Genomic DNA, 15,407 nt, shown 5'->3' with positions numbered 1-15,407 from the left:
TTAGCTTAATAAAATATTATGATAATGCATGTAAAGGGTTCTTTGGATGGCTAGGATGTTTGTTCTCCTCAGACTCATACTTGTCTAATATTGAACACTTTCTGCTCCTAATTGGTGTTACTGGTTTAATACTATTGCTCTTGGTCTTATTTTGCAAATGTCATACTAGATGCAAAAAACAAACAAACAAAAAAAAAACCCAAGACGTAAGACTAACAGAAAAAAAAGTGGGGTCATGATAACTCAAAAATTAGAAATGACCCAGAGTATATTTAATGCAGACATAGGATCTGACTGTCTCCCATTTGTTCACCTTGTCTTTCAAATAAATAAATAATCCGACCTTGACTACCATCCAAGGTTATGGACTTGTCCCGTCCCCAATGGTCCAATATACAGCAAGACAAAAGCTGACACTAACACTTCCTAAGAATGAGCCTTCCTAGCACGGTGGGACCACACTCATCAACCAAAAGGTTGGTCAACAATGCGTCCTTTAGATTGATTTCTGAACAAAAGGGGGAACTGAGGATGGAAAAGGGGCCACAGGTTAAACCTGACAAGCTCAGGAGACTGAAAATAACCACATAAGATGGTCTGAACATAAAAATTACTAACCAAAAGCGTGTCGTGGCCAGTAGTCACATTCTTGGCCTTTAGCTTCCTTAACAAAGGTCAATCTTTACCTTAAGTGAGCCTGTCCCTCCTCTTTTTGCATCTAAGATAACAGACACCCCCCCAGGGGGCATAACCCACCACACTAGAGCAGGAAACTACAAAATCCCTCATTGTTATCTTGTTCCCCCAATACCATCTCTATGTGCTGTGAAATGCTATTAACTATCCTGTACCCACCAATGTGAAAGAAGTGTGTGTCTCTCCAGTTTACTTTTTATCTAATCCCAGAGATTTCCCCATTTGCTTTCTTCACCCCCTTAATGTACAACCAATGGATTTCACGTAACCCTCCTCCTTTGTTTTTTTTTAAATTAATGTTTGTTGGGGTAACAATTTCCTCCTTTGATTCTAATGTATAAAATAAGTTGCAAAATGGCCATTTTCCAGAGCATTTTCTCAATCCATTGAGACTTTGCTTCCCTGCAATTGTCTCAGTTTGGCTCAAATAAACTCCTACAAGCCTTTTCCTCAGGCTGAATGTGTTTTCATCAATACGCCTTTACAGTACGGTCTGTATTGTATCTTCACTTAATTTTCGTATATGATGTGACCTCTTCCCTTTTAAGGACCTTTCTGGGAAGTCGCATACAGCACTCTACTTTCATTCACCAGGCAAAACTAAGTTACAGGGCAATACCCATCTGTGTGTGAGACAGGAAAATGTGTGTATCAGGCATCCGATATCAAATTCAGCAGTTTAGAAGCCTATCCAGCCATAATCTTAATCCAAACGTCAATTCTATTGCTTCGTTTTTCAAATAAATTTACTTGCTGACTTTGACCCGTAAGGATTTAGCGGGACGACTTAGCGCGAACCGCGTCTGGTTCTCATTCCCTCGCGGACCCTCCGCAAGGAACGCGGTCCCCAGGGACTTACCTGCCCTTTTCCCCAGAGAATGTGGGCTTTAGGTATTTTTCCCTTTGGGGAAACGAAACCGTGCACTTCGCCGCTTCCCGATTTCCCGCGTGTCGCGGGTGGCCGGGGGCGCCCCACGCGGGTCCGCCCCTCGCCGCGCCCACTCAGCCGGGGAGCCGCCCTCCCCGCGGACGATAACACCCGCGGGTCACGGCCACAGGCAGAGCAGCTGTGCGCCATGGCTGCGTCCCCTGGAGGGACCCCGACCCGTGCAGTTGAGCCGCTGCCACCCCAGCCGGCAGCGCGCGCCCCGGAGCCTGGCTCGGTGAGCAGAGCGAGGGGCGAGAGGAGGGCCTGGGGTTGGAAACCGGGCGGCCAGGACGGGGGTGGCTGGGGTCTGGCGCTGGGGTCTGGCACCAGGGCTTGCCCCAGAGACCTGGAGGGTGTCTGATCGCAGCCGTTTAGCCAGCCAGGGGCAGCACTGCGGGGTGGGGGTGGTCCCCCCCCAGCCCTTCGGCTTCTGAACTGCCCCTAGTGGAGTCAGACAGTTGGGAGCCCAGAGGCTGAGGATAATTCGGGAGCCCCAAAGAGAACAGGATGGGAAACTAAGTCCTAGACAAATGAGTAACTTGCTGAATTCGTTCAACTAGTGAGAAGCAGGACCAGTCTCTGGTCTTGATTCCCAACCTAGAGCTCTTGTCCAATCTCTCCAGGTCTTCCCAGAGATCTCCTGAACCCTGGGCAGGCAGGACGTGCCCTTGTGCCGGAGGAGACAGCCTCTCTCCCCCAAATCCCAGGCCGGTGGTGTGGGCCTAAACACCCTCTCCAACCTGGCCTTGTCCAGGCACCAGGCTCTCCTTTGGGAGACTACCCCAGAGTTGCACTTCCCGGCAACCAGGCCCCAGAGTGGGGGTAGATAGGGCAGGTGGGAACCCAGGGGAGATGGGGCTGGGGCTCATGCCACAAGGGTGGGAGTAGTGGAGGGGAGTTAGCACCTCTGAGCTGCCTGCTGAATGCAAAATCCATTCTCCCCTCCAGGTGAATGCATTCACCGTGGCTTCACTTCACCACCCCCTCAATTCCCTATGCTTCCTCTCAGGCACCTCAGAGCAAAGGATAGTGGCTCCCAAGAAAGTTTGATAAGGAGTCTCTCTGGGGACTCTTATTTCCCTGTGAAATTTAGAAATTCAGGGTGAGATTAATGGCAAGAGGGAAAACCAGCATTGCCTATTAAGTGTTATTTAATTCTCATAACAACTCTATAAGATTGTATCATCTCCATTTAACATGTGAGAAAACTGAAACCCAGCCAGGTTAAGTAACTTACCCTGGGTCACACAGCTAGAAATGGAAGATGCAGACTCTGAATCCAGGTGTGTCTAACTCTAAAACTTGTGCTCAGTCAACTGTCGAGGGCTTATGATTTAAGTACATAAAAAACTGTCAAGATTCCAAGATTGTATCATATATCCAGTTTCAGCTGGAATTTCTTTTGCTATCTTTTAAGTGCCTTCTATGTGCCAGAAACTTGCTAGGCATACCAAAGAGGGTACCAAAAAAATGTATACACATTTTAAGAAATGAAAAAAACTGTATTAAAAATTGTAATACTCAATATATATCGATAACGAAAAGATGAATACTAGTCATGTGCATACATTTTTTTTTGGCATCCCCGGTATTTAGGGGGAAACAAGAATCCCATTATGGGGTGGGGTGGGGAGGGCTATCATGGTGGATTCTGTCTATTGTTAAAGTTTTCTAGAAGTGAAATAATGTTCACACAAATGTCTGAAGAGGACACCACATCCTGCCTTACATGTGGTTTTCTTCTGTGGTTAGGAAGAGTGTGCAAAGGATATGATAAACCCTTATCTAGGAAGACCTTCCCTTCAAAAGAGCCCATCTGGGTGTCCTGCAAGATACCAAAATGGGTGAAGCCATAGTCTCTCCACTTCCTCTCCATTCCCAAGCAAAAATGAGAAGGAAGGATTCCCAGCATCTTTCAAAGAAATCTAACTTTACACAGTTTCTTCATGGCATTATTCCTTCAAGAAACATATACAGAGCATCTACCATGTTTCCCCGAAAAAAAGACCTAGCTGGACAATCAGTTCTAATGTGTCTTTTGGAGCAAAAATTAATATAAGACCCGGTATTATATATTATACTATTATATTATATTACATATATTATATTATATTTATTATATTATATTATACCCGGTCTCATATTATAGTAAAATAAGATCAGGTCTTATATTAATTTTTGCTCCAAAGGACGCATTAGAGCTGATTGTCCAGTTGGTCTTATTTTTGGGGAAACATGGTACTATATGCCAAGCATTGTTCTAGGTATTGGGAACACACTGGTAAACAAAAATAATAGGTCATGCTCTCAGAAAACTTATATTCTGATGAAGAGAGGCAAGAAATAAATAAGAGTATATCAGATAGTAAGTACAATTGAAACAGAGATTTGAGTGGCCAGGGAAGGCCTCGCTGAGGTGACATTGTGGCTTAGACTTGAATGACAAGGAGTCAGCTCTGCAAGGACCTGAAGGAAGAGCCTTCCAGACAGAAGGAATAGGAAGTGCAACGACCCTGAGGCATCAAGGAGCATTGTCATTTTGAGGAATAGGAAGGAGACTCCCATGGCTGAGGAGAGCTATTTGAAGTGAAGTGGGAAAGGGAATGGAGGGCGCTTGTAGACTATATGATGAGGACTTGGTGTTTTATTCAAATGATAATGGCAAACTGTTGAAGGGTTTTAAGCAGAGAGGAGACAAGATTCTATGTCATGAAAAGGTCACTTTGGCTGGAGAGTCGATAGTAGGGACCAAGAACAGAAGCAGGGGAGCCACTTAAGAGGCTCTCATTGATGGGTTAGACAGGGGAACTGGGAAAGAGGAATCAAGGATGACTCCTGGGTTTGTGGGCTGAGCTGCTGAGTGGACATTGGAATCATTTCATGCAATGGGGACAACAGGGTTAGGAGTTGGTTGAAACAACGGGATAAAAATCAGAAGCTGTGTGTTTGACCATGCTGGGCTAAAATGTCTGTTAGTCAACCATGTAGGGATGAGAGTAGGCAGTCGAATATTTGAGTCTGGAGTCCATTGGATATCTTAGCGCTTGATATACATATATAGATAGATAGATGATAGATAGATAGATAGATAGATAGATAGATAGATAGATAGATAGATATAGATAGATATAGATAGATATACACACACACACACATTTGGGATCATAAACATTTCAGCGGTGGGCTGGTAAACAGTCTTTCCAGAAAAAAATAAAAAAGCTCTGATTTGTAATGTTTGCTGCTTTCTATGGTGTAAATACTCTCACCATGGCTGACTTTAGGCTGTTAGTCGTTCAACAACTGGCTGCAAAAGTCCCTGGAGCCATTGACTCATCAAAACAACACAAAAAAAACCCAACCCTGTTACGTTGGCAGGACTATTCCATTTGACAGATGAGGCATGGAGCTAGAAAGTGGTTTATTCAAGGTCACACAGGAAGATGGTGGCAAAGTTGGGGTCTCCTGACGCCCAGTTCACTCTGGCTTGCTGACTCAGCAAATAAAACAGACTACAGCAGAAATCACTGAGGGGGAAATATAAGGAAGAACTTCCCCCTGGAAACGTTTAGAGGTCATAGTTTAGGATTTTTTTTTTTCTGTCTCACTTCCCTTTAAGCTGACTTGGGACAAATTAGGACTGAGAGGTTGCTGGAAAAGCCCTCCAGACATAGGGACCCCGGATGCTTATGGAAGTCAGGGAAGTGTGGGGAGCTGTTGTGTGTCTGTGGGGCTGGGGGCTTAGCTCCTGTGTCTCCCCCAGGACAGCAGAGCTGGTCGCCTCTCATTCTGTACGAAGGTGTGCTATGGCATTGGTGGGGTCCCCAACCAGGTGGCCTCCAGCGCCACAGCCTTTTACCTGCAGCTCTTCTTGCTAGATGTGGCACAGGTGAGTATGGGCAGCAGCTCCCTATTTCCATCCTCCTGGGTGTCTGGTCCTTCCATCCCCACCATCCTAGGCAGGTAGCACTTTTGACCTAAGTCTGACCCAAAAAAAAATGCTATTGAGGCTAACCTCCCCAAGGATGTTTGTTGCAGGCTGTTTGTAGTGGAAAATGAGAAACAATGTGAATGCCCAACAATATAGAAGCAGTTGGATAATAACTTTTACTATACCCATATAATGGACTATTATGTAGCCATTCAAAAGAATGGGTTAGATCTATATACCAGTTGACTTGGAGGGATTTCTATGAAATGCTATGAAATGAGATTTCCAGGAAATGCTATGAAGCACTATCAAGTGAGACAAGTTAGTTTTAGAGAAGAGTATATAAAATTACCCCATTTTAGCAAAACAAACACATGCCCCATATATGTATGTGCATGTGTGTCAGTACATGTTTCAAAATGAGCCTGGAGAAAATGTACAGAAAATTACACCAGGCTGTTAATGTTGGCTATACAATGGAATGGTGGAGGATACAGAGTAAGCGAGAAAAGAATTTTTAATAAAGTATTCATGATTTCTTAAAATGACACCGATATGGTTGCACTTATATACAGTTATAAATTGCAAGTGTATGTATATAAAAGCATGAAAGAATGATCATCAAAATGCCTCTGGCAATTGTCTCAGGGTGGTGGGATTTCAGATGAGCTCTGCTCAGTGTTTTTCTATACTGTTTGAATGTTTTCACAACGAGTGGTATTCTTTATATAATCAGAAAAATCAATAAAACATTTTCATTATGAAACAAAAAGTCTACCTCTGCCTGTCAGCCTAGGTGCACACTTCTTGCACTGAGCCACCTCAGATGAGGGTCTCTCGTGTCTTCTCCAGAAGTGACTGGGCATGAGTGTGCCCGTGTGCGACTGTCAACTACAACCGCCTCCCCTTTCTTCACTAGTACAGCTGCCCTGAGAACCTTCTGGATTAGTGTCCTGGGAAGGAGGCTGAATAGACCTTTACACTAGAGCTCTAGCCCCAGCCAGGTCCCCAGATCTCCCTCCTGGGGGGTGGGCAGGCCTGGGTACGCTCTCTGACTCTGCCAGGCCTTGGCTTTGCCTGCCCTGTCCATTTCAGATCCCTGCTGCCCAGGTGTCACTTGTCCTGTTTGGAGGGAAGGTGTCTGGGGCAGCTGCTGACCCTGTGGCTGGGTTCTTCATCAACAGAAGCAGGAGGACAGGGTCTGGACGACTCATGCCCTGGTGAGCAGCCCAAGTCCTTTGGATCTGGCCCCCACCTCGAGCCTGCGGTCACTATGTTTGTCACAGTCCTGCTTCTTAGTGGAAAACCCTGTGGATGGTTAGAGGGCAAAATTGGACAGTAGGTGACGGGACCAGACTGTGAGGGCAAAATTGGACAGAAGGTGATGGGACTGGAAAGTAGGTGACGGGACCAGACTGCGCTATGCAGGAGTTCAGACATTCCTGGGGACTTCCCTTCACCAGACGGCTCTTGAAGCCTCCCAGACCTGACCTGGAGGGTGGGCTGGAGGCCATGGCAGGTCTCAGAGTAGGTAGGCCTCTTGTGCTCCAGGGTTCTTGATACACGGCATGGAACCACCAAGCCCCCAATTATCCTAGAGTCCCAGCCCCACGCCCAGCTACCTCCATGTACCATTAGCCACTTCTCCCACTCCACGGCTCCCACCCCGCCAGCCCCAACCCAGGGCCTTTTCAGGGGCAGAGGGCTTATGCCCAGAGGGGTGAGGTTGCTCCAGGCCCCGCCTTCGTGTCCCCCAGCCTGGTGCTGCAGGCACCCTACCTCTACTGTGCTCCCACAGGGTGCTGGGCTGCACGCCCTTCATCGCCTTGGCCTACTTCTTCCTGTGGTTCCTGCCCCCCTTCACCAGCCTGCGAGGCATTTGGTACATGACCTTCTACTGCCTATTCCAGGCCCTGTCAACGGTGAGCAGGTGGCCCCCCCTTCCTGGGCCTAGACCACAGGAACCTCATTGCTGGCCAGTGGCCACTCGGAAGTGTGTGTGTGACAGGGGTGGGTGTCCAGGAGCGTCCCACTGCCCCCACCTTCTCACCAGGACTTGCAATCTACCATTAGCTCCCCAACCACTGAGCTCTGGGCTGGGCGCCACCTCCTGCTCTCAGCCTCTGACTCCCGGCTTGAGGGGATTAGTGGGGATATGCCAGCCTGGCACGGGGATTGGGCTGCAACAGGGCGCCCGGTTGGCGAGCTGGACGGAAGGGGGCCCTCTCAACTCTGCCGGCCATCCCAGTTCTTCCAGGTGCCCTACACGGCGCTCACCATGCTCCTGACCCCCAGCCCGAGGGAGCGGGACTCGGCCACCGCGTACCGTGAGCACCGGCGTCGGGAGGGTGGGGGATGGCGCTGTCCTGGGCCCCGCCAGCTCGGTCACCTTGAGCCCTCGCTCTGTCCCAGGGATGACCATGGAGATGGCGGGCACGCTGATGGGAGCTGCGGTCCACGGACTCATCGTGTCGGGCGCCCACGCGCGGAACAGGTGCGAGGACGCCGCGCTCCTGGGGCCGGGGGCGATCTCCCCCGACGCGGTGAGTACCCACGCGGCGCGTGCCCGCCCCTCCCACGCAGGACCCCTCTACGGGGTCGCCTCTTTCCTCTAGAGTCGCTTCTTCCCCAGGACTTTCGCTGGTCGTTTGGGGCTCAGCTCTGCACACCGCGCCTCATTCCTTCCCTTCTCCTGTAGCCGAGCCCGGGAACCAGTGAATTCCCGCTAGACCCGCTTCTCGGCCCGGTGCCTTCTAAACACAAACGCACGACGGCTCCGCAGGCCACCCCGAGGGGAGGGGAGGCGGCGGACCCCAGAGCAGGGACGGGGGTGGGGAAGAACCACGTGCAGGGGCCGGGGCGGTGCAGCGGGCAGGTTTGGTGTCCTTGCCGAGCTCTGGGTAAAGCTCCTCCTATAACCCCTCCCATCCAGCCCTGACCCACAGTGTGAAAGCAGAAGGGAAACCCCTCAGCTGGGCGGCTTCCTCTCCTCTCAAAGCAGGTCCCTCTTCAGCGATTGGGGCACGCATCAAGTTCATCTTCTCTTTTCCCCTTAAGCAAACGACACTACTATCCCCCAGAGCCCTGGGAGTAATCTTTGATTCCTCCCTTTCTCTCAACTCTCCACTCCATCCAACCTATTACCAAAGCCCGTCCATGTTTTAGGCCCAAATCTTCTGCACACGCTGCCACATCCTGGCTCATGCCTCTACAAGCCCATTCCCTTCACTGTCTGGGGGAGGGAGGAATGGACGGTGGCATGGCCTTGACTTGGGGAGGGGGAGACCAGCTGGGGTGTGAGGTACGGGGTGCCCAGAAGGGGGAGCAGAAGGCTGAGGACCCACCCCTGAGGCCCCGTAGTGTTCAGGCACCTCTCGGTAGCTCCAGCTCTTTTATCGCATCGACTTCACTTATAAGACACAAATTCATAGCAAAAATCGTAAGAACTTCAAGACAGCGACAGCACTACCCTCCAAGCAGCCCTTCTGAGCCTGGGGCCCTGTACACCTGTGCTGGACCCACACCTGTGGAGCCTGCCCATCTCCCTCTCTCCTCCTTTATCCAGATCTGGGTGACAGTGCCTCCCACACGTCTTTATATGTACTTTATATACATGTACCTTCCCCTGAATGACAGAGAGCATGTCTCTGTTTCTGACATTTATGTGGGTCACATGAATCAGACTGTGTTGTAACTCTCTGCTCATGGAGCTGCCTTCCTCCCACACCCCAAGCTCCTTATTGCGGATGTACAGAGTTCACTTACGTCCTCAGCGTCTAGCATACAGAAAGCAGCAACAATGAATGTTTGTTTTAGAAAATGAAAGCATGCGTGTGCGCTCAGACCCCTGGTAGCATGGGTGCATGCAGAAGGCACGGGGTCAGCAGAAGGACCACCCTGGGCCCCCTCTTCGCTCTACCTCTCCTGCTGGGCTAATTGGGAGGAGGGACCCCCAGCTCCCTGGGGCTTTGGCTGAGGGTCCATCTGCTCCACTGAGAGGTGCTCCTGTCCATACCTGCACGGGTGGGAGACATCACCCCCACCCCCATTCTGTCCTGTCCCACAGACTCGTCTCTACTACATTGCAGCCGCTGTGGTTGCTCTGACTTACCCTGTGTGCAGTGGCGTGCTCCACCTGGGGGTGAAGGAGCAACCAGGTACAGGGGTGCAGGCAGTGTGGGAAGCAGAAGGGGGGGCCAGGCTCCTCTTGGGTAGGAGTTTTGGTCTGAAATTCAGCCAAGCCGAGATGTCACCTTCCTGTGTTGCAGAACCCTCTGCCCCAGCCTCCAGCCAGAGCCTGGGCTTCCTGGCTGGGTTGGGCCTCACTGTCCGGCATCCACCCTATCTGAAGCTGGTGATCTCCTTCCTGTTCGTCTCAGCAGCCGTTCAGGTGCTTCTGGCCAGGCCCATCCCTGTTGGTTCAGTTCAGTCTCTCACCCCCACCACAGCACAGTTAGACTCGAGTTTCAATGGGGAGAGACCAGCGGCTGGCATGTGGCCTGGAGAGGCTGGTGCTGGGAAGAGAGAGACCTAGCTAGGGCTTGTGGTTTGGGGAGGGTCAGAGCCCAGACACTAAGAAAACATTGTCTGGGATGGTGAAGTCCACCCATTCTTAGCTGCCCAAGGGGAGGAATGGTCTTTATACCTGTGTCAAGGATAGGCGTCCTTTGCAGGGGTGCAGACTGCGTGATGGCGGCAGCAACCAGAGTTCAAGTTCCCAAAGGGGAGGCCAGACTTGAGACCTAGACCTTGCCTTTGACTTCTGAGTTCCTGCCATTCCCTGTACACACCCGCTTCCTGTCAACCTCTTCAGGTGGAGCAGAGCTACCTGGTCTTGTTTTGTACACACGCCTCCCGGCTACACGACCATGTCCAGAGCCTGGTGCTAACCGTCCTGGTGAGGGGATCTGGGGTGGCAGAGCCAAGGTCACTTGGAAGCCTGAGCTGGGGACATGTGTGGTCCTTGACATGACACGTGTGGCCAGAGTCCTGGTGGTCAACATTCTGGACTTGGCTGTGGTCTCAGTCACCTGCATTCCAGCAGAGAGTGGAAGTGGGGCCAGGGTGAGAAAGTTCAGAGCCACTGGTCCCAAGCAGGAGGCAAGGCTGTGCGGGGGGGAGTCCCACCTAAAAGGGCTTTGAGAACCTGGGCGGAGGAGCTGGCAGCACGGCCGGGTGTGAAGGTTCTTTCTGCTCACAGGTCTCTGCTGTGCTGAGCACCCCGCTGTGGGAGTGGTTTCTGCAGCGATTTGGGAAGAGGAGGTCAGCCTTCGGGATCTGTGTGAGTGAGGCAGGAAGCCAGGCCTGGGCTGGGGCGGTGACCTTGGAGTCTGAGCCTCCTGGGGGCCAGCAGGGTGGATCTGTATTCACTTGTGTCTTCAGTGCCCAGCATAGGACCAGGCTTGGTGTGTTAGTAAGGACCGGTGAGTGTGCACATGAAAGAGCAAGGAGGGAGGGCAGGTGCGGGGAGCAGCTAGTGTGTCTGTCTCCCCAGGTGATGGTGCCTTTTGCAATCCTGTTGGCTGCTGTGCCCACAGCCCCTGTGGCATATGTCGTGTCCTTTGTATCTGGCGTGAGCATTGCTGTGTCCTTGCTGCTACCCTGGTAGGCTGGGTGAGGGGAGGGAATATGGGAGCTTCACGTCCCTCCTCATGGGTCTGCCGTCCTTTATGTCAACCTGCTGTCCCAGGCCCCTTGGACCCAGCCCGTGCTGGGGAGCCACTCTCCCACTTGCAGGAGATGGAGGCCATCAGCTCCATCTGGGAGCCCTCCTAAAAGAGCACCAGATGGCAGGAATGGTGGGCAGCTGGGGCGGGGGTGGGATGTAAGCACACTTATGGCCTGGCTCTCTGTGGGCCAGTCCCGGCCCTAGGCAGCCAGTCCCAGGATGAGTCTGACTTGGTTTCCATCCCCAGAGAGCTTGAAGGCTGGTGCCTATCAAGGGAACGAAAGGGGTAACTGCAGCCCTCTCCCCAGGTCCATGCTTCCAGATGTGGTGGATGACTTCCAGCTGCAGCACCAGCACGGCCCAGGCTTGGAGACCATCTTCTACTCATCCTACGTCTTCTTCACCAAGCTTTCAGGCGCAAGCGCCCTGGGCATCTCCACACTCAGTCTGGAGTGAGTCCCAGAGTTGGGCTGCACCAGATGCACAAAAGACTAGTGGGGTGGGAAGAAAAGGGCAGAGTTTCCCACCCCAGCCAGCCGGGGGCCACTCACAAATCTGGGACAAGCTCTGCTCTTTGGAGAGTGTGGGGGAACCACTTGCCCCAGGTTTTTCTGTGAACGTGACTGAGAGGGGTCTTTCTTGGGGGCCATAGCCCTCTGAAGCCTCAGTTCCCCACATTCTCAGTTCTCTCAGAACTCCTCCCTGACCGCCTATTCCCTCAACACTCCCTTTCACCACAGTTAGGGAGATCTGGCCAAGAAATGAATCCAAGTTTCAGGATAGTGTGGAGCTGAGGGACCTGGGACCCTCCCCCAGGAAGCCGGGCTCAGGAGGATCTGAGCTGGATGCATGGGGCACCTTCTCCAGGTTTGCAGGGTATGAAGCAGGAGCCTGCAAGCAGGCAGAGCGGGTGGTGGTGACCCTTAAGGTCCTCATCGGTGCCGTGCCCACCTGCATGCTCCTCACTGGTCTTTGCATCCTCCTGATTGGCCCTGCTCCCAAGCCAGGACACCTCCCGCCAAGCCAGGACACCCGCCAGCTGAGCCTTCGGAGGTGAGCACCCCATGCACACAGGTACACACAGCAGGGCTACCAAGTGCCAGGGGGGCACACAGGTGTGTGCTGGTGTAGGACCAACCAGTCTGCAGGTCTCCCTGCGGTAGTAATTCCACCACTGAACAGTCCTCCCTTTGGAGACTCTTTCCTTAGCTTCAGTGATGCCGTCTGCTTCTGGATTTTCTTCTGCTACTCTGGTCACCCCTGCTCAGTCTCCTTTCTTCCATTGTCTGTTGGGTGGTGGTATGGGAGGGCTCCCTGTTCACCGTTCCTTCTGCTTGCTCTCCATAATCCCAGGAACTCACCTCCTTGCTTGACCCGGAACACTTGTGCTTGGCGACTCCTATAGCGGCCCCCCGCCAGCCCCCAGCCCCCGGACTTCAAGTTCAGCTCTACCTACATGTCTGGCTCTCGTTTGGACATCTCCGCCTGATAGCCCACAAGCATGGCAGGCAGTCTGAACGAGCCCCAAACTGAATTCACCTTCTTCCCCAATCAGTTTCTCCTCTGTGGCCCCGTCCCAGTAAATGGCACCATCCTCCAGCCTGGGAGTTGAAACCTGAGGCTCATCTTCCACTTGTCCCCGCACAGGCTGTGCTGAGCCTTGTCCTTCTCCCTTCCAGAGCACCAATCCCACTGCAGGGGACGATCTGCTCACCGTCTGGCTTTCCCAGTAGACTGTGGGGACCTTGAAGGCTGGGGCTGTGTTTATTCACTTCTATGTCCCAAGAGCCCAGCACAGAGCCTGAGGCCAAGCAGGTGCTGCAGTATCAAGTCTGGTCCAGCGGACTTTTACGAGCACATGTCCATGTTTTTGCAGATGCTCGCACACTTACAAACGTGAGCACATGTACACACAGGGGAGGAAGAAGTGGCATTATTATCGGTCCCTCCCTGCTCAGTGTGGCTGGTCTCAGACTCTAGCCAAGTAATACTGACGTCATGCGTTACACTCAGGGAAGGACTTGTGGATGGGGAAACAAGCCTTGGAGAGGGAGGATTTCCTAGGAAGACACGAACGGCCACTGACACTCCCACAGCGGTGTGTGGCAGGACAGAGAGCCCACCCCACCCTCATTCTTCTCTGGCTTCTTTCCCTTCTCACAGGAGGACCAGCTACAGCCTAGCTTGAAGTTTGAGCCTCCTGTGAATTGGAAAAGCAGGAGCCAGCATCTTCTGGTCTCCAAGCCCCACTTCCTTCTCAGCTGTTTAACACTCCCACCTCGCAGCTTACACATGACCTTTCCCCGGGGATGTGGAGTCTTCAGTGGTCTCTCCAGAAGGGACTGGCCTTGGCTCCCCGTCATTTCTTGCCTGTTGACCACAGAGCACCTGAGAGAGGCCTGTGGCCGGCTACCAGCTCCAGGCAAACTTTGACCTGGAAAGCATCCCAAGAGCAGCTATTCCTGGAAGGAGAAAGCCCTAACCGGACTGGCATGCGGATTCCCCTCGGGAGCACCAATAACCTGCTGCCCTGACAGGACAGACATACAGACCTCTTGTTCCTCCTGACGCTCCAGTGGACATCTGAAAGACAGGCTGACAGACACCTCATGAATGGGCAGAGGGCGGACAGGTGGACATGCTGGTGACGTCCAGTTAGGAGAGACAGACAGATGCAGTGAGGCCAGCAGACCCCAGAGGGAGCGAATGGGGACACCAATGGGGTTGAGAAGACTGAGCAGGGCATGAGAGGTGTTTCTCAAGCTTTTCCCTTTGTTCAGAGAGGTTGGCGACACTCTGCTTCTAGAACTGGACACAAGCCACTGAACAGCAATCATTTTCATGAACAATACTTATTTGTGTGGAACTATTTTTCTGAAATTTTATCTTGTAAAAGCATAGGAACCAGTTTTCTAGAGGTCATGCCTTTGGGGAAGAAAGATCCACTGAGACTTATTTTTTCAAAAACAAATTAAAGGGTTTGTCTTCTACTGAGTCTGTAAAATGTGACTGGCGGGCCCTCTCCTCCCACCTCCTGGGAAGCCCTTCCTGAGGAGGGGAGGGGAAGTAGCCTGATGTTTCTGACCCTGGCTACCGTGTTTCCCCGAAAATAAGACCCAGCCGGACAATCAACTCTGTGTCTTTTAGAACAAAAATTAATGTAAGACCCGGTCTTATTTTACTGTAAGACCATGTATCATATATGATATGATACAATACAATACCAGGTCTTACATAAGACTGGTATGTCCCCTCGGCATATATCCCTGACTATGCGTCTCCTCAGACCAGCCAGAGACAAACAGCCTTTGTCCTGTTCCCTCAGCTTTCTCCTCTCCAAATACTCTGCTTCACTCTTCCCTTCTCCCTGCCACCACCGCGTCACCTCATCCTCGTCTGTCATTCCCTCCTCACCCACTAAACCTTGTCTCGGCCTCCTCACTGAGGAGACAGTGCAGCCTAGCTGGGGGAACCCCAGCACTGGTGAAAAGGAGATTTGGTTTTGGTGACTGGATAGATGCCAACATAATTTACTGAAAATACAAGAGGCAGAACAAGTGTGGGGAGAAGATGTTGGGCTCCACACCGGGCATATGTTTTAACTGCCCGAAGAGTTTGTATGTTGCTTTCACCTTTTCCACTTGTGATTCATCATCTTAGTCAACAAATCTGAGGTTCCGTTTCTTTTTTGAACAAATGTCTATACTATTACCTACACCTCGGGATGAGATTAATACCTGACTAAGGAAACCGGCAATGTCTGGTAGCCATTAATGCTGATCGCTCCTTTTCAAAACTCGCCCCTTGGCTTGCACGACCCTGTGCTCCTCGACCACCTCTAACCGCTCATTTCGTCTTTTCCTTTGCTGCGTCTTCCCTTGCTGTTCTGCAGTGGTGGCAGCTTCCTGGCGCTCTGCGACCTCATTTACCATCACCACCGACACACCATTCGATTTCCCATCCTGCTCTCTGCTGACCTTCAGATCCTCAGAGCCAAAGATCACATGCCCCTCTGAGGGTTCTTCAGGCAGTTAAGACGTCTTGTGTCCAAAGTGGAACCCATCATCTTCTCCCCATATTTGTTCTACCTCCTGTGTTTTCAGTAAATTATGCTGACATCTATCCAGTCACCCAAACCCCAAAACTTGGTGTCTTTTTAGTTTCCTCTCTCCCCATTCACCCCACCA

At 51.6% G+C, this 15,407-nt stretch overlaps 1 protein-coding gene across 1 annotated transcript; it reads left to right on the top strand.

Moving 5' to 3' along the window:
- Positions 1-1,607: 1,607 nt before the first annotated feature.
- Positions 1,608-14,211, top strand: MFSD2B (MFSD2 lysolipid transporter B, sphingolipid). The gene is made up of 14 exons (XM_081069470.1): positions 1,608-1,859; positions 5,385-5,510; positions 6,648-6,772; positions 7,351-7,474; positions 7,801-7,879; positions 7,965-8,095; positions 9,619-9,709; positions 9,821-9,942; positions 10,366-10,449; positions 10,753-10,833; positions 11,047-11,156; positions 11,529-11,672; positions 12,088-12,273; positions 13,384-14,211. Exons 1-14 carry the CDS (start codon positions 1,773-1,775, stop codon positions 13,406-13,408), a joined length of 1,515 nt encoding a protein of 504 aa, XP_080925596.1. The 5' UTR covers positions 1,608-1,772; the 3' UTR covers positions 13,409-14,211.
- The last annotated feature ends 1,196 nt before the right edge of the window (positions 14,212-15,407 follow it).

This window comes from Rhinolophus hipposideros (assembly GCF_964194185.1).
Source record: "Rhinolophus hipposideros genome assembly, chromosome: 12".
NCBI classification, from domain to species: Eukaryota; Metazoa; Chordata; class Mammalia; order Chiroptera; family Rhinolophidae; genus Rhinolophus; species Rhinolophus hipposideros.
Note: the sequence above shows the minus strand (reverse complement) of the source record. Positions and strands in the feature narration are given on the sequence as shown.

What these genes read in the sequence shown, in the direction of transcription:
- MFSD2B (XM_081069470.1), top strand. Translation starts at nt 1,773, where the DNA reads ATGGCTGCGTCCCCTGGAGGGACCCCGACCCGTGCAGTTGAGCCGCTG. An exon ending in GGGCGATCTCCCCCGACGCG is followed by an intron (nt 8,096 to 9,618) that starts GTGAGTACCCAC and finishes CCTGTCCCACAG; the next exon opens with ACTCGTCTCTACTACATTGC. An exon ending in GTGTCCTTGCTGCTACCCTG is followed by an intron (nt 11,157 to 11,528) that starts GTAGGCTGGGTG and finishes CCCTCTCCCCAG; the next exon opens with GTCCATGCTTCCAGATGTGG.